The sequence below is a fragment of the Xiphophorus hellerii genome, chromosome 9 (genome assembly GCF_003331165.1).
Source record: "Xiphophorus hellerii strain 12219 chromosome 9, Xiphophorus_hellerii-4.1, whole genome shotgun sequence".
Taxonomy (NCBI): Eukaryota; Metazoa; Chordata; class Actinopteri; order Cyprinodontiformes; family Poeciliidae; genus Xiphophorus; species Xiphophorus hellerii.
In genome coordinates, this window is record NC_045680.1 from 1,596,889 (window position 1) to 1,621,941 (window position 25,053).

Here is a 25,053-nt window from a genome sequence, read left to right on the forward strand (position 1 = left end):
TTACTTGGTAATGGGGTTGACGCTGGCTTCTACCACAGACAGGCCTTTACAGCATTTTATATTATCTGGAAACTCCTGGATTCCTGTTGGGAGTGAATCATAAATATCAAGCTCCAATCAATAAATCAAGTTTATTTGTATAGACCCGTTGCAGTGTGATGTCATGCATCCAAGATCCCGCCCCAATCTCCCTGCTGGAAGGCAAAAAGCTGCAGGCTAACGATGATTAGCATTGGTTTCAGCTGTTAAGTTATCAATACAACGCTCTAAAATGTAAATGCATGCCTGATATATAAAATTAAAAGGCACGCAGTGCTTTGCAACACTACAACAACTAGATAAGGTCAGAAAGAGAACCGCGAGAGCGAGGTAAGTAGGCTGGTTATGCTAGCATGACTATGAGAACCTTAACATGTAGATGTGCTGCAGAATTCTGTGTGTTTTGGTTCAGTTACAAAAGTAAAACAGGAAACCTAAACACCAACTCTGACAGATCATCAGTAGAGCAGGTGTTTAAATTAGCTTATTAACCACCGCTGTGTTAGCTTAGCTATTAGCGGCGGTAGGTAATCTACCACAGATATTGCTTATTAATAATCGCAAAACAAACATCAAACCTAAAAACATAAACCTGTAAGGTACTGAATGTTCTGTTCTTTGTGTGTTTGAGTGTTTTTTGGTGTTGAATCCTGAAACATAAAGTGGCAATGTTGTCAGTTGCCATGGCAACGAGTCCGTGTGTGTGTGGCGTAGTCGACACAGAGAGCGAGAAAAAAAGTGGTTTTGAGTTGTTCTTCAGCGGTTTTTCTGCGTTACTTTTTCCTTTGCTGTGGCGCATAGCACTAAATTAGTCGTACCTACATCTCCGGGTTTCATTTAGTTAAAGTCGTTCTATCGCAAGTAAAAGTCTAGTCTTTTTGCCCTCCAAATTTCTGTGCATGCGCCAAACTTCCGCATGTAAACAATAACATGGAAGGGGTCAATAGCACATTTCAGCAGCAAGGCAATTCAAAGTGCTTTAAAAAGTAGTCAAAAACATCATAGAGCCACCAATTGTGAAGCTAGTAGCAAACATTACATTTTGTTGAGCGCCATCATCAAAAATCATCGATACACTTCAAAATGTGATTATTGTTTCATTTATTATGATTCAAAAGAAACTCTAAACAGGTGGGTTTTTAGGTATAGATTTAAAGGAGCTCAGTGTTTCGGCAGTTTTTAGGTTTTCTGGAAGCTTGTTCCAGATTTGTGGTGCATAGAAGACAAATGCTGTTTCTTCATGTTTGGTTCCAGAAGCAGAAGACCTGAGAGGTTTGGAAGGTTAATATAACAACTACAGATCGTTTTGTAAATTTAGCCAACGTATTTGTTTTTGCACCTTACCGTTTTTACTAATGTCTAACTCTTTGAGGTTAACCAGGCTGGCGATGGTGGTGGGAAGATTGGAAAGGTCGTTATCAGGCAAACTCAGCTTCTTTAGGGCCTGGCACTGGAAGAGTTGCTGTGAGAGAAAACAATGGAGAACAAAAGAATATTTTAATCGCATGAAAAAGTCAAACAGACATCAAACAGAACGCCACATAACCAGACAGAGTACTGAAAGTTTGCTGCAGGCTTGGATAAGCTGGTCTGTTTAGCTGCTTCTTCCCATAAATAATGCAGATTTAATTTTCCCCATACAGTTGTCCTGGAGGACAAAAGAGTAATAAAAAGAAGCAGCATTCAGTATTATGTATGAGGAAATGCAGCATACATAATGGTGAAAAGAGCGTAGATAAAAATTTTAGAGGGTTTAAATTTTCTAAATACCATGAAAAGGGGAAAAATGACTAATAATCATAAGTAATCATATTAAAATGTTGAGTATAACAAAACACAAATAGATACGAGTTGCTAATGACATAACTAATATTTCTCACAAGAAGGTCATCAAAAAATGTTGCTAAAAATGCAATAAAGCAAATATAAATCCAATTCAAATATTGTAAAAATATTTTCAAACCAAATCTCACTTTTTTATTTATTTTATTTTATTAAGATCTCTCAGTAGTAGAATCTCTCAGTAGCCTACTAGAAACTTTGCAAAGTGTTGCAGGAAGCCTGAAGAATTTATATTTGAGAGCTGCTACAAATTAGTTTTCACTCCTTCAAAGAAAGAAATATAAAGATCAGAAATTGGCTAAATGTTATGGTGAATTCTTTAACAATTTCCCTAAAAATAAGTGAAGAAATGTCTCACTAAAAGGCACAAACCAAAATTTCAACTGGGACTTTTAAACCACCAAACAGATTTTGGTCATTTTAACATTTGGTTGGTTGTTTTTCCATTTTTTCCTCATCTCTCCACTGTTTCAAGTTTAAGGTAATTTAATTTAATTTACTGCAGCAATTCATAGATTTTCTGAATTTGTTACTCCCAGCAGAATTTACACTAAACTATAATCCATACAACGATTTCGGCATGTAAAATCAATTTTCCAGAGACGTGAAACCAATATGCAGATCTACATATATTATGCAAAAATGCCCAAATCACTCAAAATCACTGAGGAAGAAAGCAGAACTGAAATTTAAAGGAAATAATGACAGTCCTTTATCATCCAACCGGACTGACGAAATGTTCTGATGCATAAATGGGGAAAAACTTTTTTAATGCAAGTGCATTTATTCAGTAAGAAAAAAAATATCTAATTCACTTATTAAATTTCACTGTCAATTTATTTATTGTAATGAAACAAAATTTTAAGAAATTGGTTCATTTGGTGTATTTGTATTCTTTTTGACTCGTGTATGGAAAAGTTAAGGAAATTACAGAAAATAAACAAATTGATAAATAAATACATTTATAAATAAATATATAAATAGATAAATAAATATACAAATTAATACATAAATAAATAGATAAATCACATTTTATAGCACAATCAAGTAACTATGTCACCTTGTCACCTTATGAAAATAAACCAAATATGACATAAGAAATTTGACTCTGTAATTTAAAGCCTTACAATTGAGCCTCTGTCTCTTTAAGAAGCTTCTGTTCTTTCTGAAACTCCGCCTTCAGGAAGTCATCACAACATGGCTCCTCTGTTAACCCTCTATCAACATTTTCCCCAGCGTTTCTCTGAGAAGTAGCTCGTATAACGAGCTCAGCGGATGTACGGTTCCACCAGGTGTTTGCTAATTGCTGCTGGCTAGTCTGAAGGAGGATCCCTCAGGTGTTTTGCACAGATTAACGGTTGCTACTGTTGCTAAAGGATTTCTCAAACATGCATGCATTTGATGAAGGAATCACATTATCACATGATGTAAAGCTCAAAAATTTTGATTTTCCATAATACTCCCCCTTTAAATAGTAAATATATTGGTTGAAGTCGTGGACAAATCAAACGTCTGTATTGATTTTATTTGTCCAAATCTTAGCAGCATTGCCACAGTCACATTCAGCTCTTCAGCAACTGAAATAAGTGAAAATGATGGCTCACACCGGGCCATACTCAAACACATGAAAAGGTCTGTCCAACTCACTTATAAAGGCCCATCAATCAGCAGCTAAACACAATCTTGGCACACGTTGTCACGGCCGAGCAGACTCTTTATTTATTCAGTTAAATGCACGTTTGGCCTGCCTCTCACAAAGACCTATTAGTTGGTCTCCATCCAAGCAGGCTAAATTTAGAAATCCAATTCACCATCTTTGTCATTTAAACCAGGACAGAATACCAATACATGTGACAGCCCGCTTATAAACAGCACCTTTAATTCTCCTTGAGATATTAGAAGGGATATCTCTGAAACTTTTCAGAGAGCTACAGGCTTGTTTTAAGTCAATAATTCCTTAACAATGATCAAAAGACGCTTTGCTCTATTCACTTATAACAAGACATATTTCCATAACTATTCTTTTTCGTCAATTTTATGGAATTACTGACTCGACACAAGCTCCTCTGTCTTGCTGAAAAGTTACTTGTAAGTACGCGTTGCCTTATTTCAAGTGTACCAAGATATTTGCACTAGAACAAACACACTTGGAAAGATTTCGCTTTTGCGGCGAAAGCAAAACAAGTGGAAGGAAATGTTAATATATATATATTTTTTTTACAAGTGAAACATCTGCAGCACAGACACATTTTGATTAGAATGTGAAATTTCTTTTCTCAGACTGAATGGTCACTGAGCTGTCTTAAGTCTTGTTACAGATTCCCATTTAGGTGAATACTTTAACTTGACTTTTCAAACGCATGAATATCTAACCAAGTTGTACAGAAATCCAGGAGAGGAAACCATCTTCTCTCCTCCCCAGCTACACTTTTCGGCTCATTTCTCAAACCACATGGGATAAACAGTCCCTAAAGTATTTTCTGCCTCTGCTTTGGGGTTTCCTCCAAGTGGGTCGGGACAGAAAACCCTCCATCCTTCCATCGCAGATGAACAGGATACCAACACCACCAATTATTCCAACTGAGAACCAAAGGAGCTGAAAAAAGGAGGATTCTCAACCATAAGCGGGTTTTTATCTGAACCACGGGAAAGGTTTGAGAAAAAAATATTCTGACTTTATTCTCAGAATAAAAATCTGATTCTTTTTCTGAGAATTGAGACTATTTTCAGAATTCTGACACGTAACTCAAAATTTACTTTTTTTTTCTTCTCACAATTATGACTCTTAACTCAGAATGTGAGACCAAAACTCACAATCTGAGATTAAAGTAAAAATTCTGTGATAAAAGTCAGAATTCTGAAAAAACATTATTCTGAGAAAAAAAAACATAAGAAACTCAAAATTCTTAGAAAAAAAGTACCTGAAACACTTATAAAATGAATCAGTATAATGTAATTTTACACCAATCTGATGGTTGAATAACCTAAATAATTCAGCAGCACAAATGGGTTTCAGAATTCAACATGTAGCTTATGTTGAAATCATATTTGATTTCCAATTAAAATATGATTACCGTATTTTCCGGACGATAGAGCCCACATTACTATAAGCCGCATCTACAATTAAAAAACAAAAGCCCTACCGGGCTATAAGCCGTTGGTATCTCCGCCGCTCTCGGTTTTCCACTGCATCCTTAATAAATCAGCTGGATATATTAAGGACTCAGCCCTCCTGCTGCCAGATCGAGAGCCTTCAACTTAAAAGCGGGATCATATGAACGTCTTCGTGTGGTTTCCATGGTGAGCAGGTATGAGTTTGAAAACATTTATCAGTCGTGCCTGCTGCTAGCATGTGCTTGTTCTACAGGAAAATTAGCACTTTCTTCTTTGATTTTCAATTTTGACTTCCAATGATTCACTTCCTGCTAGAGAGCCCCCTGGCGGTTGAAGAAAAATCCACAGAAAAGCCGCACCGGGCTATAAGACGCATGGTTCTAAGCGTGGGGGGAAAGTAGCGGCTTATAGTCCGAACAATATGGTAAATGCAATAAATCAATTACATTAATTTGATTAGAAATACCCACAGAGTTCCACCACTAATCAAGATAAAAGCTGCTACTTGCAAGATGAATTTAACAGGACTTTATACGAAATGGTTTTAGATTGAGAAACAGAAATTGGAGCAAAACCAGGTGAACAGGTGCTCACCTTGGGTAGTTCTTCGATCTGGTTGGCGTCCAGGTAGAGTTCCTCTAAGGTTCTCTCGAAACTGAATATTTCCTTTGGGACCTGCTGAAGGCTGCAGTGAGAGTAGTCCAGCACTGAGATCACTTCCTCTTCACCACGGAAACAGCGGCACGGCACCAGCCGGCCAATCAGCTTCCGTTTGGTGGTCATCTCCAGACACTGCACTGCAAAAAACAAGAGATGGGAGATGTTTAATTTTATAGATTTATTTCAAAAGATAATCATAAAAAAGATTGAGCTGGTGATAAAAGCCATAATGTATATTTGAGTTGCATTAATTCAGACTGAGGTGTTAAAAATAAATCTTTAATCTTTCATTCAGTGCAAATTCTCACATTAAAAATATTACCATTAAAATACAACAATGACATTGGGACTCTTTCTTGGTTATAATAATCTGGGATTGGCTCTTAGTAACAGTACACTGCAAAAACACAAAATCTTACCAAGTAATTTTGGTTTAGTTTGTAAAAGAAACATCTTAGTGCACTTGAAAAACGACAAAACTAATTTACAAGTAATTTTTCAGCAAAATTTAAGAGATTGTTTTAAATAAATAATTTCTTAATATTGATGAAGAAGTTCCAGTTGCACTGGCAGATTATTTCATTTATAACGTGGGAACAATGTTTTGTTACAGGTGAAATAATCTGCCAGTGCGACAAGTACTTTAAAATTTTTTTTAACTGCTCTGGTTCTAACAGGACAAGTATTTTTATGACGTTTTTAGTATAACCTCCCCCCAAATACTTCTTTTTTTTTTTTTAAAGTTTGAGCCAGTGTAACAACAGGAACAGGACACAAGACTTGAGCGACACACAGCAAAAATGTGGCCATTTTCTTTAAAGCTGCAGTATATAACTTTAATAAAAAACAGATTTGTTACATATTTGTTTAAACTGTCACTTTGTTGTGATAATATAGCATGAGATGGAAAATCTGTGAAAAAAAATCAAGCTCTAGTTAATGGTCTCCAAATACTAACTAGAAATAACCAATCGGAGACAGGAGGCAGATCTTAGCGCTGTCAATCACTCTCACGCTCACCCTCTCGCTTATTCTTTGCTAAGCTACAGCTGGCTCATCACAATATAACCTGCTATGAATGCTTACGCAAGATAGCATAGCCACTGATGATGTTTTCCTGGAAGAGTAAGTTGTTTCTCCACCATTAATACACTGAGCAGTGCATACACAAGCATGATTGACAGTGTTGAGACCTTCCTCCTTTATTGAGAACATTGCATTTTAGCAAACTGCAGCTTGGGTTTTTTCAAAGATTGTCTTTCTCACACCCTTTTATCACAACATGGTGACAGTTTTAATAAATACGTACTCACTGCAGCTTTAACAGAGGAAACAAAGTGAACTCAACCTTCAGGGCACAAATGTGAAATCAAACTGTATTTGAGAGAGCCTGAAATGAGGTGTAAAACTGGGAAACAGATGCATGACGGAGCAAACCGCCGTAAACCAGCAGTTACCCGGCTCAAAGCAGGCTGAGGCTCGACTCCTCGACAGACGCACACAATCGCTCTTTTCATGTAACAAGCCGTATAATTACACCAGAGATATAATTAAAATAGATCTTTTGTGATTCTGTGACAACATCACTCTGTTCCACAACTGTGTTTGAAAAGCTGCTGGCTGAATGGCAGAAGTAGGCTAAGCGTGCATATTAACAACCTCCAGTGGGGATTCATCACCAAGATTTATCGCTTCACGCCCAAAACGTTCACGAAACCCAAACGGCTTTAATGCCGGATCTTTTGAAAAGAACAGTGGTCAAATCATGTCCAAATGCCGCCGTGATTTTGTTTTTTGATCATCAGATGTGAAGAAGAAGGAGTCATGGGGGCAAAAGAAGAAGATGCAACCCGACTTCTTCCTTAACTGCAATCACTGTCAGTGTCGGCGTTGAACCCGGAGATTTACTGCTTTGATAAACGTGGAAACTGTTGGCTTGCTGGACCGTCTGCTAAAAATATTACCAAGTATTTTTCTCTAGTTTTCAGTACAAATAACTTAGCTAAATTTAAATACGACAAAATTAACTTACAATAAACTTTCAGCAAGAAATATGAGCTTGTTTTCATTCAAGTTTTAGTTTAATTAGTTTGTCAATAATTTTGATAATTTAGTGATCCGCCTATCTCTAGTTTATTTACCTTCATGATGCTTGTTTGATCACTTATATTCTATAAAGCATTTGCTGAAATTACATTACAGGTGAAATCCATAACATAAAATCTTACCAAATATTTTTTGTCTAGTTTTTAGTGCAAATATCTCAGTACACGTTAAATAAGACAAGACTAATTAACATGCAATTTTTTCAGCAAGATATAGGACGCAATAATTCCTTAAAATTGTAGACAAAGTTCTAGTTCCACTGGCAGATGAATTCAGTTACAGCAAAATATCTTTCACATGTTATAAGTGAATTTATCTGACAATGGAGCAAGTACTTTTTCATCAAATTTAAGGTATTATTGACTTAAAACAAGCAACTAAATCTTCAAAAGCTGCAATGAAAACACTTTGTTGCATCACAGAAGTCACATGTTGCCACTGGCGCAAACCATGAAGAAGACGACGTCAGGAAGTAGCAGAAGGATTGTAAATGGCATGAATAATTGGGTTACTTGTTTTATGTAAACACTGCAATTACAAAATTTTGTTTTTTTTCAACATTAGGAGAATATTTACAAAGTTTTGAGCACGTTTGTAATGGAAACACAGATAGTGTCTGAATGCAGCTAAACATTAATACAAGGCTTTTTTGTCTTATATGTCATGCACTGCAAATAAATGGCAACTTATGGCATAACAGGGAAAATCTTATCATTTTCTGCTTAATAATGTTTCTAATTCAACAAAAAGAGGGACTTATTAAGAACATACAGGGCAACAAAGACAGAAAATAGGCAAGTAGGACAATCATCAGAGAGGACAGAGAGACCGAAGGTAAAACTGAAGGAGCAGCAATGCAGCATCACATTCGCCCTCAGGAATATTTGACAGAGAACAAAGCCGATCCTGACAGAAAAGCAGCAGCTGCTGGAGGAAAAAATGAAACAACAGAACAGCTCAACAATGGCCAAGTCCAAACCCTGATGTCAAAACTCTAGTAACTGCAACAGAGAAGAACTTCCTGTGTGAACCAAAGGCTTTTTATTGGAGGAGCAGAGAACCCAAAACCTCAAGTAAAGGTAGAACTTCTTCGACGTATTTTTACTCAAGTAAAGGTAAAAAGCAGCCAACCAAGAAATGACTCAAGTAAAAAAGTATTTGGTAAAACGTCTACACAAGTACTGAGTAACTGATCAAATTATCAATCATTTAATGTTTAACAATGACATCATCAGACGGAACAAAATGTAAAGTGGAAATTTAGGTAATTTAAGGACCAAAATCACAATAATTCATATAAGTAACAAAAAATAACAAAATAAAGCAAAAGAAAATTTTACAATTCCGTTTCTTTCAATAAAAAACTTATAAACTTTAACAAAAACTGCAGGTGTGTCTGTGTCTGGTGAATCTTTTGGTTAAAACATGTTTGTTTCTCACTCAGTGGGTAGAAAATCCAGAAATTTCACTCAAGTAAGAGTAGAGAAACTTCATAATAAAATTACTCAAGTAAAAGGAAAACAAGCCTAATATTTTGGGTGATTCTGTAAATACAAGTTAGATTACAAATAAACTGTAACTAATATAGAAAACTGAATTAATTTAAAGTCACAATCTTGAGCTCAAAGGCAGAATATTGAGAAAAAAACTCAACAAAAGCGAGTTAGCAGTTAGCATTTTGACATTTGTGTACTTCCTGTTCGTCACCTCTAGTGATCTTTCACTCTTATCTTTGTTTTTAAAAACAAATACTCCTTTTTCTCTCTCTCTCTCCGTGTGTGTGTTCTGTCCTCCAGCAGCCTGACAGGGTGAATTCCCCTGAGCGCCATGACAGCCACCGCTTCACGTGCGGCCCTGTTGTTGCCACAGTAACTGCTGCCATGGAGACCGTCTCCCAGGAGCCGGGTGTATTTTTATTCACTCTCTCTGTCATAAAACAGGAGCGCTCACTCAGTGGGCGACCGCTCCACATTCGGTTGCGCTTAGAGTAGAGCCGGCTACACCAGACGCTTTTATAGCACCTGAATCAGAGCTGAGCCGGGCTCCTGCAATCACTCACAATTAAACCATCACACACACACACACACACCCCCACGACTCTGAGAGAACAAGAGACATCCAGGCACACAAGCTCACTTACTTTATGATTTCTTGTGACAGTGACAGCGAGGATAAAAATGAAAATCCAATGAGAAATGGATGAATAGGTGTGACATGCAGTTAGTTTGTTCTGTCTGGTAACACTGAGTGGATAAACCAGTTGACAAATAGACAAGTGCCCAGATAGACATCGGTGAGAGAAATGCTCCGTAATGCAGATGTGTGATGATTTTTATTAGTTTGGAAATCGCTGCAAGCCAGTCGTTACTCACCCACTCCTACCCTTATCTCCTGTCAGATCTCTAATTACTAATTTTAACACCGCTGAGTCAAAGTGACTCTACTGATGTATGCAGGTTTGTTTCATGTAGCGCAATTTAGAAAATTACATATGTGAACTGCTTCAGGACCATGAACAGTTGTGCTAGCACGTTATCATACAACATAAAATTTTATTACAAAGTTTTCTTCAGATAAGATCTGGTTAGTACAGAAGAGGATTAGGGCCACTGGGGGAAAAAAAATCTGATTTATTTCTGGGGGTTTTTTTCTGAGAATTATGATGTTTATTTCAGAATTCCGGAAAATTTTTCCTAAAAATTCAGACTATTTTTTGAGAATTCTGGCTTTGATCTCAAAATCCTTACTTTTTTGGCAGAATTCTGATGATAATTTCAAAATTTCTCAGAATTCTGCCTTTGATTACAAAATTCTGACTTTAATCTCAAAATTCTCACTTAAATCTCAGAATTTCTACTTTTTTTCCCTCAAAAGTCCAACATTCCTGTTGTTGGAATTCTGACTTTCTCAGAATTCTGACCAGCTTTCTCAGAACTCTGCCTCTGATCTCAAAATTCTGACTTTAATCTCAAAATTCTTACTTTTCTTTCCTCAGAAATCCAACTTTCCTATTGTCGGAATTTAGACGTTCTCAGAATCCTGACGATAAATTCAGAATTCTGTAAATTTTTATCAGAATTCTACCTTTGATCTCAAAATTCTGACTTCGATTCTGAAAAATTTAAGTAAGAATTCTGAGATTAAAGTCACAATAGTCAGAATTATTATTTTCTTTTTCTCCTTGGCCCTAATCCTCTTCCATAGGTTAGGTTTATGTGCTAACACAATGTCAGTAAAAGTAGTTTTGGCTGAAGACAAATTCATGGCCCAATCCATGCAAAAACAAAACAGAAGAAGACACATCTGTCATGAAGGATGAGCTGGAATGTCTTTTGCTTTTTTAAGAGAAATATTTTTTCCTCATGGAATCAAAACCCAGTGCGAGTGAACCAGGATCCGAGTGTTTTCACACGCGCAGCTGGTTCGCTTCGGCAGGCAGAGAGGCTCCAGGTGGCAACGTCTGTAAAAACTCAATGACCCTCAAAGCACCGCGTCTAAAAATAACAAGGAGCCGACGCCACAGAAAGCAGAGCAGCTGACAGCTACCTGCACCTAAAATATGGCAATCAATTATGGTCAAAAGCATGAATGAACAAATACATGAAACACTAAAATTGGTCAAACTGTTTCTCAGACTTCAGCTTCTAAAGCGGGATAAAAGTTTGGGATGCTTCTGCTTTGGATGGCTTGAAGCGATAAATAATTTAGCATCAACTGTTATCAAGCTATGCTAACATATTTAGCTATTATGGTTCAAAAGCTGCCAAAGTTTTCTGTTACTCCGTTTCTGTGGTGAGGGGATTTGTTGAAGTTTCTTCAGTTCTACAAGAAAAAATATTACAAGCAAGAGTAACGGTGCATTTTGTGAATGATTATTGTCCTTATTGTGCTACTGCATACATATTTTTTAGCATTTTTCAGACAATTATTAGAAAAAATCAGATGAAACAATAAAATATTTAAATGCTGGAAAGTTTGTACCAATAAAAACAGAGGCTGGAATTAAATCAAAAGCTTCTTTAACAAGTAAATAAATCAAAACCTAGAAACAGAATGGATGTTGTATTAAAAGTGGAAATTAATTTTAATATGAAATTGGTATGAAATAAAACAGTGTATGATAAAAAATTATTATAAGTTGGTATCATATTGAGTAAATCTTCTAAATCAATCAATGAATCATAATTTTTGTTTCCTTTTCAGGAATGAAAAATGCAATAAATTATGTCCTAATTGTTTTTAAGTTTATTGGTCAGCAATAAACAGTAAAATAAACAATAAAACTGAATGTATTAACATTTACATTATCTAAAAGACAATAAGATTTTAAGGGGAAAGTTTTAGCTGTCAACATTCTGTCTCCCGGCAACAGTGAGGAGTGAAATGTATCTGACCTTTGACCCAGTTTCATAACTGAAGTCAAGTTTGAGGACAAAGATTAGCTAGAAAGATCCAAAATGTCAAAGATGTCATAAAATCTAAACTTACAATTCTTTAAATTTTATAGAATTAGAGTATTTTAGTTCATTTTCATTCAGTTAAACTACAGAAAATTAATTCAAAATCAAAGTAATCTCAGGAAGATATTTAAAAAAGGAAATATGTTCAAACATTTTCTAAGCAAGAAAGTGTATGAACGTTCATTTTCCAGCAGATTTGTAAAATTTGGACTTTAGATATTATTGTTTGGACAACCGTATGCATTTAAATAATGATGCAATCACAATTCATGAAATCAGAAATCAAAGATAAAACCAAAACCTGAATTTAAGACATCTTCAGCAGTAATCACATAACTTAAAGCAAACGAAACTGCTTTTGAATGTTATTTTGACATGTTTTAACCTCAATTCGGCCAAATGAACTTTATCATATCAACCAGATGCAGTAATAATTTAAACATTCACGTTTCCGTGTTTTTCCGCGTTTGACATTTGATAGTTTTACATCTTTTCCTAAAAGTTTTCAGAAATTCAAACAAATGTTTAGCAGGTTTCAAACATTTCCAGATCAAGTTTTTCACTCCTCCAACTATTTCTGAGCGACAGAGAGAAATCTTCATCTGTGTCTCTCTTTCTCCTCCCCATTTCCAGGCCACTCGTCTTTTTTTCTCGTTCTGTTTATCCTGGGTTGTGCTCAGTGGCCCAGTTCTTTCTGCACATCTCCTCTTCCTCTCGTTCTTTCTCGTCTATTATCCCTCTCAGGCTCCTCTTGCTCTCGCACAGCTCCTTCTGCGTCTGTCTGTGTTTAACGCATTATTTTTTCTTTCCTTCATTTTCCATCTTACACTTCTACCATCTTGAATCAGGAAGAGTGCGTTCTTGTTTCTCTGCTGCAAATGTATCTAAAATAAGATGATATTTTAATTTCCATGAGTCGAGTGTCCAGAAAGACAAACTTGTTTTGTTTCACAGACCATAGAAAGTCACTTTTTTATTTCAGTAACTGTGACAGAAAGTAGAAAATGATAATTTGGAGACGAATTAACTTAACAGAAATGTTTTTGGACATGTAGGAAAACCCAGTTCTGGGATTCAAACCCAAAACCTTCTTATGCTAACAACTGCGTTATCATACATTCCTGATATCACGTTACATTCTCTGCTGTACAGAAATCAACACAAAACATTTAGCTTGTAGGCAGAACAGTTTTTATATTCTTGTTTTAACATAATTATCACAAACATTGACTGGATGCAAAGTTTCTAAACAAGCTTTTAAGCAAAGTGGTAGTAAACTCTTAGAGCTGGGACTGATCTAACCGAAAATCTATTTTGGATTCAATACTGACACGAGTCTTGGATCTACGGAAGAAGATTAGAGCCAAATGAAAAAAATTAAAAAGAATTCTCGACTTTTTTTTTCAGAATTCAGACTTTAATTTCAGTTTAAGGTAATTCTGAGATAAACCTTAGACTGAAAAGAATTCACTTTTTTTCCTCAAAATTCTGATGATCTAAAAATTATGCATTTTTCTCTTAGAATCCTGGTTTTAATCTCGAAATTCTGAGTTTTGATCTCAGAAGATCAAGTCATAGTTTTGAATATTTTTTTTTCAAATGTCCCTAATTGTCTTCCGTCTTGGTCAGATACTGAGCAGAGTCCATCGATCCAGATGGCATTTTCAATGTAGCTGCATGCCGTACGTTTGCTGCTTTTATTTATTTGTGTAAACAATACATATTTTCAGGAATTTTTTAATTTTACTATACCGTTTTATTGTTATTGAGAAGATATTATCTGTTTTTTTTTTTTTTTACAGATTATGCTCCGCTCTTCATCTCCCTAAGCGACATCCTGCCACTTCTGCATCCTCTGTTATAACACAACCTGTCATATTTGCTGCTTTTCTCCATAAATGACATAAAACTGATTATTTTCCTTTCATTAATGACACCATAATATCACATTTGGAACATAAATTAAACAAACTCAAATGAAGCTGTGTTTCAGTTTTGGTTTATGCTTTCTTGCACATTTGATTTATTTACACAGTTTTTTGTTAGGGGCAGGTTTTGACCACTTTTACACAAAATATATAAAAGGTAAAATTACAGCTATAAATGTACATATGTATCATAGAGCCATCTGAATAAGGCTGATGTTTAGTCGTAACACTGAAATCAGGCCGATTGCTCGCTAAGCTCATCATAGTTTAGACAATAAGCTGTGCTAATCAGTTATTGATGTTGACAATCTTTTTTTTTTTAAGTACATTTTTGACTTTATTTATTTAAAAAATTGTTAAATCCTACTTTGTTTGGTGCAACTTCTTTCAACCTCAGAAATGGTGTAAATTCACTCTCCTCATAAATAAATAAATGCTAACCATGCTGCTTTTATCAGGTATTCAGACGCTTTTACTTATTAACATGTTAATGATCAAACTTATAAATAATAAATATAAACTGATACATCATGACTAAATACTGTCAGACATTCAAACCAGGAAATGAGGATCCAATCATTTTACAGATTACCGATGACATCACACTGACTGTAACACTTTTCCACATGACTGATTAACGATGGTTGAATCTTTAATATTTTTGACGACAGTCCAACGGTTTAAATTAAGTCAGAGGAAGAATGGACATGTGAAACGCTATTTGTAAGAAAACTGAATTTTCTTTAAAACAATAAAGGTTAAAAGTCAAAGCAACTCAAAAACATCAACCAGTTGGATCACTGCTAATCTACATTCACAGAGAACCCAAATGACCCAAATTTTATTTCTTCTTTGCACGTATTCATGTTTTCCATGAGATAAGCATCATAATTCGGCACCAGAAGAAGCCAGACGAGGTAAATCCGGATGTAAACAATGACTGAAAATTATAATTGAGAAAGAAGACTGTGCCAGTGAAACGACTCTTGGCTCCAACCCCACATCCAAACAGACTTCTGCCGTCAACGCTCCACAGAAAGGCCGCAGCTATTTGCCTTGATTTCTTTTAATTGCCTTGTGATCTTGTGACGATTTTATCAGCTCCTATTTCTGAATAACTTTAAAATAAATCCATAAATGGCGGCAAACGTTATCATTTCTGTACACAGAAACAGAATCTGCACATGCAGATCATTTTGGGGTTGGACATTTTTCACACGTCTGATTGCCTCATTTTTTAATCAAAACTGGAATTGTAGCCTTAGAAGCTAAAATTTAAAGCTTTAAATATGTTATTATACAATCATAATTTTCTCCTACACATCAGGTTAACGATCTCCAGATGTTCACTATATGAAAAAATCTTGTGTCTTCTACCTGCTCCTTTTCAAACTGATAATGCATGTCAATAATCTGTTTAATTGTAAATTTTACTTTTTGTCTGTTCGAAATAAATAAATAAAACAATAGCAGGGGTGTCAAATAAGAAATTGGAAGCAAATCCACATTTTATGCAAAGGAAAACTGATCACTGCAAACAATAAACTACATTAAAACTTATTTCTAAACGCTGGAAGCTGACAGAGGAAAGCGTGTTTGTTTTATTGCTCTTTAAAGAACAATAAATTTGGCGAGAAGGCCACCTCATATCCTGCTGATCAAACGCTCCTTCCTGTGCCAGATATGTGTGTTTGTGGTTGAAGCTGAGCTGCATTTCTTGAACAATCTCTCTTCCAAAGATTGTCTCATAATTGGAAAATAATATAAAAACTTGCCAAATATTAAAAAAGGACTTGAAAACCTGAAGCAGAGCTTTCTCGGCTCCTATGAGATCCTAAAAAAATGTGCTTTAACTGTATTTTTTATTACAAGAGGAAAAAGGAAAATTGTGTTTTTGTCCCAACATTTCCAGATGCAGCCTGAAGCAGGGATCCTCTAAACGGAGCGCTAACTCTTCAGTTCATGCATGACGAGGTTAAACAGTTCAGCGCTGGAACGCCGCCTCAAGCCTGCAAGGCGACGGTGTCAAACTCAAGGCCCAGGGGCCAAATCCGGCCCACCACAGCTTTTTATGTGGCCCTCTAGACTCTAAACCAGCGGTGTCAAACTCATTTTCATTTTGGGCCAAATCAAGATCATGAATGTTCTTAAAGGGGCCGATTGTCCCTGAATGTATTGATAAAACTGTTAAAATATAAATCAGTTCTTAAGACTAAATCATATTGAAAATCTTTGGGTCCCTCCAGGATTTAGCGATTCTTTTTGTGATTTTTTGCAATAAAAATCAAAGTGCTTGTGGTACTAATTTAGAAATATTTGCGCTTTTTATGACTCGCAGTATCATTATGGATTATAACTTGACATCAAATGAGGCTGAAGCAGCTGTTTAGTAGCAGAAGGAAATACTGTAAACAATCACTTAGATCCAAAAATCTGCAATAAACTCACAATTATGTGTGAAAAAGTGCAGCGATTTGTGTGAATTTCCATGATGTAATTTGGTAGTAAATCGATAAAACCTGCTTTGATTAGATTAATAAAATAATATTTAAGCACACTGTTATTTTGACGGTCCTATTTATGTGTCACTTCAGAGTCCAGAGGGCCACATAAAGAAATATGGCGGGCCGGATTTGGCCCCCGCGCCTTGAGTTTGACACACATGCTGTAAAGGAACGACTCATCTGTGACGACAAAACAGCAACACCATGTAGAGTCAGATGCATCATAACTCACACGACACAAGCAAATGTTCTGCTTGATTTCCTAAAAATGTCAAACTAAGAATCAAAAACTCGTAAGAGTGCAAATTTACTGCAGTTATCATTCAACAAAAACATATTATTGGTATTTCAGCATATTAAAGGTCAAGAATATTGATCAGTTTTCTTTCAAAGGATGATAATGGATACAACTTATTTGTCCAAACTTAACAAACATTCATCTTAAAAGCAAAATGGTGCTTTAAATGATTAATTTTTAGATTTATTTTTGTATGTAGTGACGGCACTTGGCAAAATCTAATGTTTCCATTGATGACAATTTTGTATTTTTGTGTTTTTATGATGTAAAAGCACTTTGCACTGCCTTGTTGCTGAAATGTGCAATACAACGAAACTCGATTGATTGATTGATTCTGAATTCAACGCAAAATGAACAAATGTCTCTAATGTCCATCTGATTTAGAAAAATCAAAGCAAAGTGAGAAATATTTGTTGGTGATTTTTCACACTGAAAGACTGATAAGTTTCAGTTTGATGCATCTGTGTAAACATTGCTAATGTTGATGCCACTCTGCAGCAAAGGAATAAATTTCCACCAAAATCGGAGAACTTTTGTGATTGGTCTCAGAAATGTGCTTGAGCTTGAACTTTTACTGAAAAATGTTTCAAAAGAAAATTTTTGACATTTGAAATTCAGAAATTTCCTAGTTTTTTGTAGAAAATTTCTGAGATTACTCTAAAAATTTCTGAGTTTCTTGACAGATATTTGCTACTTTTTTTGCTGTAGCAGATTTTGCATGTTTTCTGTATTAACATAAAAACATTGTTTTCAGTTTTTTTGGGGTTTGATTGATTAAATGATTTTTTCAGTAATAAGAACAAGATTTGGGTCACTTTCTTTCAAAACGTTTGCTATATTTAGCCACGTTTAAGAGGGAATAAAAGCTGACTTGGTTACAGCGTTTCAGTAAAAGTCTCTTAGTTTTTCTTTGCCCCGCAAGGGGTCTTTTTGTGGGCTCTAGTGTCCCTTTTTTTTCAAAGTAGGCTGACAGGAAAGGGGGAAGGAGAGGGGGGAAGACATGCGGTAAACGTCGTCGGGTCCAGGAGTCGAACCCGCGACAGCCGCGTCGAGGCCACGTTTGCCTGAATATGGGTCGCGCTAACCCCTCCGCCACCACGGCACGTCCTAAAGTCTCTTAGTTTTACGTGTCGTTAAAACTTTTGTACAAATACTTTGTGTTGTACATTTTCTTTAATAAGAAAACAATGTTGGTAACAATTTTTACCCTGATTCCAAATTAAGTCTCTATCTGCATCTACAAATTTAGATCCTTTTTGAATTGCAGTTGGAGGTCGCACAAAATCAGTCCAAGGGCCACAAGTGGCCCCCGGGCCGCACTTTGGACACCCCTGCTTTAAATGATGCTGCCAAACCTTCAGGATGGTGAAACCAGGATGGTGTTTCAGGTTCACCTTCACCTGAAACTCTCTCTCAGTGCACACTGTGAGACCTGCTGCTATCTGGAACAACCTCTCCATCTTTCTGTCATCCCTCTCCTCTCTCTCTCTCTCTCTCTTTGGCCAGGAGCCAATCCCTCTTTCCTCCTGCCAGCTGATAGCCGTGCATGACTGTCTGCATCTCTATTCATGCATTCACTCCATCTATCACCTGCTGCTGCTTCTGTCACGCCCCTATACTCCTGTTTTGCCTCCTCTCTCTATCGCTCTCTCTCTTTCTCAATAAAAACAGATAAAATCTTGCCGAGAGATATTTGTTTCTGAAGGTCACCTTAACACACGTGTGCCAAATCCGGCCGGCCGCAGCTTTTTATGTGGCTAAAGCAGGGGTGTCAAACTCATTTTTCATTTTGGGCCAAATCAAAATCATGAAAGTTCTTAAAAGGCCGGCTGTGCAAGAATGTATTGATACAACAAAACTGTTAACATATAAATACATCTTTAAAATGAAATTATATTCAGTCCCTCCAGGATTTAGTGATTGTTTTTGTGATTTTTTGCAATAAAAATGGAAGTTTTTGTGATACTAACTTATAAATATTTGCACTTTTTATGACTCGCCGTATTATTATGGATTATAAATAAATAATCCAGCTGCTTCAAGTAAATCTGAAGCAGCTGTGTCGTAGAAGTAAGAAATACTGCCACCTGCAGGTGGGAGTAAACAATCACTTAGATCCAAAAACTTGCAATAAACTCACAATTATGTATTAGCGCGAAAAAGTGCAGGGATTTGTAGATTTTATGTGAATTTAAACGATGTAATTTGGTAGTAAACAGATAAGAACTGCTTTGATTAGACTGATTACATAATATTTAAGCACGTTGTTATTTTGACGAATCTATTTATGTGTCACTTTAGAGTCTAGAGGGCCACATAAAGATCTATGGCGGGATATATTTGGCCCCCGGGCCTTGAGTTTGACACAAATAGAGCCGTCAAGATAACAGCGTGCTTAAATATTATTCTATTAATCAGATCAACGCAATTTTTATCTGTTTACTACCAAATTACATCAACCTGTCCCTCCTGTTTCTTGTGGAAATTCACACAAAAATTAACAAATACATACACTTTTTTGCGCTAGTAATTTGGAGTTTATTGCAGAATTTTGGCAAAACTTTTGAAAAATATCGGACCTAAGAGACTGTTTCCTCCCACCTGCAGGTGGCAGTGTTTCTCACTTCTCCCAATAGCTGCTTCTGCCTCACTTGGTGTCAAGTTATAATCCATAATGATACGGCGACTCATAAAAAGCGCAAATATTTCTAAATTAGCACCACAAACATTTTGATATTTATTGCAAAAAATCACAAAAAGAATCACGAAATCCTGGAGGGACTGAATATTACTTAATTTTAAGAACTGATTTATATTTTAACGGTTTTGTTGCATCAATACCTTCTGGCGCAGCCGGCCCTTTAAGAACATTCTCTCTCAACATTGGACCATATTTGAAAGTTTTCCCTCCTTCACTCAGACTCAGATTTCATTTACATAAACAGCCTTTAGTATGTTAAATCCCGAAAGCTTTCTTTAACAGGCCATGAAAATTGCACGTTGAACAGTTGCCATAGTAACCAGAGACTCAATTGCCCCCAAATTACCATAAAACCCTAATTAAGGAGAACGGGCTCTGGGCTTATCTTTTAGCAACTAGTGCCAAAACGGCCCCACAGGTGAGCAGAACGGACCGGGAGGGGAAGCAAAACGTAATGTTTAATGTTTTGAAAAGCTGCGTTTTATGTAGATGCAGTGTAACTGGAAGCAGGTGTGAAATGTGTGAGGAAAAGGGAGTCAGGTGTTGAGATCTAATGAGTTTGCACAACAGATCCTGCGTACCGGAACAAACAATTCTCTCCCAATGCGTGAATAATTTTGTACTTTTGCTCTTACAACACTGGTTCTAAAGAGTAAAAATAAATAAAAATGGCAGCTTTGCTTTACCAGCACACAGCTTATGAATGTAAGTCATTTGTTATGAAAGCTAGCTAAATCAGGGGTGTCCAAAGGGAGGCCCGGGGGCCATTTGTGGCCCCCAAATGAAATTCAAAAATAATACAAATTTTTCCCATAGATGCAGATGGAGACGTTTAATTTGTAACCAGGGTAAAAGTACAACACAAAGTATTTGGTTTTTATAATCAAACTTTGACAAAAGGTAAAACCAGAAGACTTTTACTGAAAACTTTTCTGCATTCAAATCAGCTTTTATTCTTTCTTAAACTTGGTTACATACAGCAAGATTTTGAAAGAAAGTGACCCAAATAGTGTCTTATTTCTAAAATTAATCAATCAAACCCAAAATGAACTGAAAACTAGACGTCTTTCTTTTAATACATCAAACATGCAAAATCTGCTACGACATTTAGGACCATTGCAGGGGGAAAAAAACTAGTAAATATCTACCAAAAAATCTCAGAAATTTTGAGACTAATCTCAGAAATTTTCTACAAAAAGCAAGGAGATTTAAAAGAAAGAAAATAACATTTTTAGATATCAAAAACTTAGAAATTTCTGAATTTTGAATGTCAAAATATTTCTTTTGAAAAATTTTCCAGGAAATGTTCAAGCGATTTTAGAGGAAATTTGCTCCTCTTTTTCTATCAACAAAGACCCTAATACACTACAATCTACAGTATAAATCAGGCATTTGCTTAATTTTAGGTTGGGATTTTTTTTTTTAAACAAAATGTTTGGACAGCCCTGAGCGAAACGCTGTGAAGGTGTGTGAAAAACATTTTAAATGGTTGCAGAATATGAATCTGAGACATGTAGAATGTGGAATAGGTACAGAAAAAACATTTGTTAAAATATGTTGGTTAATTAGAACATTAATGTTGTGCTGATGTTTCTCCACCTGACAATATCAACATATCATCCACCATATTGCTTTTTAACCTTTAAAGTTTTTATGAAAGAGCACAAAAAAACACTTGAAAAGATATTCTCATTCTCATTTCGGTTTTTTCTTCTCTGATCTTTAAAATTTTAACAGCAAAAACATAAAATTATTAAAAATATTAAAAAGTATTTTTGGTCTAATTTCTAGTGGAAATATCTTATTACACTTCAAAAACTAACTTTTTACGTTATTGCACTTGTAACAACTTGTTATAAGTGGAAAAATCTCCCAATGGAGCTAGTATTTTTTCATTAATATTAAGGAATTATTGACTTTAAAAAGGCTCCTAAATCATGCTTAAACATTACTTGTAAACTTCAAGTGTACTAAGATATTTGGACTAGAAACTAGACCAAAATTACTTGGTAATACTTTGTGCTTTTGCAGTGAAGCAGGTGGCTTTAGCGAAGTGTTTGGAACAACACAGAGCAGACGAATCTCTTTGCAGATCAGCGTAAAGCCGAGCAGGTTCCCTGTGTGGACAGAGACAGGAGGGGTGTGCGATCTATGAGGATCCGCTGGTGGGAAACCAACGAGTCACGACACGGGGCGGCTGCGGAAAATGTTTTAAAGTCGTGCCGAAGTCACTGAGATGTTGCTTTAACGAGGCAAAGTCAGGCTAGATGGCCAGGAGGAGTGAGAGACTTCACTCCCACATACCTGCACTGCTAAATCACGGTTCAGCTGCTTTCATTGCTTATATTTGCTACTTTATTGTGCAATAACAGCAAAACATATTTCATACTTCAATAACAGATGAAGATAAATGAAGCAAAATTAGATTTTCTGGTTATTTTTACTCTTAAATGTGATTTAAAACTGAACCAAACTGTTCAAAATTTAGATATTTTTACATTTCCACACCATTTCTGAAATCTTATTAGCTGCTATGAAATTAAAATGGCTGCATATTATGTCTTATTACATTATATTAATGTTATCCACCCACTCAGACAGTCTGAAAATGCAAAGTATTGTGTTTTTGTGGCCTCATATATATTTATCAATACATTACTATTTGTATAATACTTATTCTAGATTTCTTTTACTTGCACAAGTAACACTTTTATGTGTTTATATGCATATATGTGTATATATTTATAGTTTTTCAGTATTTTTTCTGTTCACTGTGGTGTATTTGTGCAACGACACTGAACTAATCTTAAGTTAAATTATCTGATCTATTTTGTGTTAATGAGAATTTTTCATCACAATTTCACATTTTACTTTTACAGTTTGGTGAAGAAATCAACTCAATATATTTCAGAAATCGCCATCCGACGTTCTGCTCTCTGGGTTTGAGGAAGCCAATTTGTTTCTGTCAAGCCTGTTTGACAGCAACATAAAAATACAAACTTTGCAACCAAGGCTGTTAGCTTCTCATCTTTTAAACTCTAACTCCGTCACTGAGTAACTGAAACGGAGAAATTCATATAAATGTTCAGAATTTAAGTCAAAGCAACAACTACTTTGGATCAAAATCTTCAAATATCCAAGACAAAAACAATCTGTGAATCATCATTCACAGATTTAGGACATAATTTATCATATTGTTTATTATTTATCATGATGAATTTATTATTGTGATAAGATTGTGATTTATCGCTACAATTAAAACCAATTAATGATGCTTAGAACCTTCTGAAACTGTATTTTCTTTTAAAAGTTTTCTAGACTTTTTACTTAATGAAACCATAAATAAAAATGAATAAATTTGAAAATATGATTATATGTTGCTTTTGGGTGCAGCTCAGTGATATAAATATGTGACTAATGTCCAAAAAACACATTATAAATGGGAATGGTTGTGTTTGTGTGGCTATAATTACAGTCGCAGTAACAGTTAGTAGTAAATAGTCCTTATTGTCACTTTTAACTGATAAAATTTTAAGTCCATATTGTCCATTAGTACCATGAACACCATATAATCCAATAATAAAACAATGTTTTAGTCTGAGCAGTGACTGCTGTTTTTCAAATTACGTTTAATAATCTCTGCCTTTCGTGCCATTTTAAAATTGCTGCACGGGGACAAATAAAGTGAACTGAGTTGAACTGAGGTCTGCATAATGTCGCAGTTATGAGGAAGTTTTCTGCATGGCGTAGGCATGTTCTTTCGCTGCATGCTAGGATCTCTCAGGAGTAATCTGGCTTCCTCCCACAATCCAGAAACATGCAAGTTGGGTTAATTAGTCTCTCTAATTGCCCTTGGGATTGAGTATTGTGTGTTTCTCTAAGGCCTTAGAGACATACATAGCCAGAGTTTTGTAAAAATGAATATCTCCTCCACATTGGGTAAAAAAAAATAACATGAACCCGCAAAAATACGCCCCTGAGCGTTGTTTTAAACATGCCAAGCCCATAGGGGGCAGTGTAACGCAAAGCTAAAACCTGTCAGCCAATCGGATTGCTTCAAAACAACCAAGACTTCCTGTTAGAAACTAAACAAGAGGTTCATTTGTGTGGATATATTCAAACACTTTTTTAATATATAATCTTTTTTTGTGATATTAAACTGAATCTTCATGTAGATAAAATCAGGGGTTCCAAAGCTGAAAAGCCAACTTTGTTGCACCCAAATCAGCTTTTATTCTTTCTTAACTTGGCTAAATACAGCAAGCGTTTTGAGAGGATGTTAAACCAAATTACTGAAACAATAATTTAATCAATTAAACTCAAAAGAAACTGAAAACTAGATGTTTTTCTTTTAGTACAGCAACTATGCAAAATCTGCACGATTAAGGTCATTGTAGGGGGAAAAAGAGAAAAAACAGTATTAAATATTAAAAAAAAATCAGAAATTTTGAGAGTAATCTCAGAAACTTTCTACAAAAATCAAAGGATTTTTCTTTTGAAAAATTTTCCAGAAAATGTTCAAACTCTCTAGAAGATTTCTGAGATTAATCACAAAATTTCTGAGAAATTTACTCCTTTATTTCTAACTTCAAAGGCCCAAACACACCGTCAGAAAAATCCCTTTCAAGTTTTGGATTTACAATAAAAATCAGACTGCTTTATTTACTTGATTTTACATTGTTTGTTTTTTTTGGCCCGCGTCTTCTTTTTGAATTTGAATTTTACGCTCCTTGTGTAAACGTAGCAATTCGTTTACATCTTTATCGTTCCATTGTACCTCATAAACTGACCTGCTTTCCTGTATTTTATTTATGTTGACCAGTTTAAAAGGAGGTTAAAACATGCTTCACTTTTGACACTATTATTTATATAAAACAAAACAGAAAAACTTGAAAAACCATTCGTCATTTTCCTTCCACTTCACATTTATGTGCTACTTTGTGTTGGTTTACCACACAACATCCCAAATGAAACGCAATGAAGTTAGTGCAGATATTTCTCTATAAAGTTTGTCTCTTAAATAACATAAACGTTTCTGAATTTCCTAATTAGGCAAAGATTCCTCTAAATTAGTGGAGCACAGTTCTCTTTGTATCTTTCTTGAAGTTTGCCTCAAAGTACACAGTTTGTCCAAATTAAATTAAGGACCCAGTGAACCCCTAACTGATTACCTTCTCTTTCACAGCTCCAACAATGTCGACTGTTTAAGCCGCTTCAGTGTCAACAAGATAATTAACTTGTGTGAGAGTAAAGTTTGGGTAGTTGTCCTTTGTTAGTAAACAGAGCTGTAGAAAATATTAAAAGGAATCGGTTATTTGACGGTCATAATGTACGGGAATTTATAGTATATGCAAATCACTCAGCTCTGCATTAATATTAGGTATTAATGCCTCTAAATAAA

At 35.5% G+C, this 25,053-nt stretch overlaps 1 protein-coding gene across 1 annotated transcript in view; it reads right to left on the reverse strand.

Annotated features, from left to right (window-relative positions):
• Window positions 1-25,053, reverse strand: part of LOC116725864 (leucine-rich repeat-containing protein 7-like) — a 44,764-nt gene continuing 19,711 nt past the window's right edge. The window contains exons 2-4 of the mRNA XM_032572262.1: window positions 5,590-5,792; window positions 1,384-1,501; window positions 1-83 (exon numbers count right to left, since the gene is read on the reverse strand). Of these exons, the coding sequence (XP_032428153.1) occupies window positions 1-83; window positions 1,384-1,501; window positions 5,590-5,792 (404 nt within the window). The remainder of the gene's footprint in view (window positions 84-1,383; window positions 1,502-5,589; window positions 5,793-25,053) is intronic.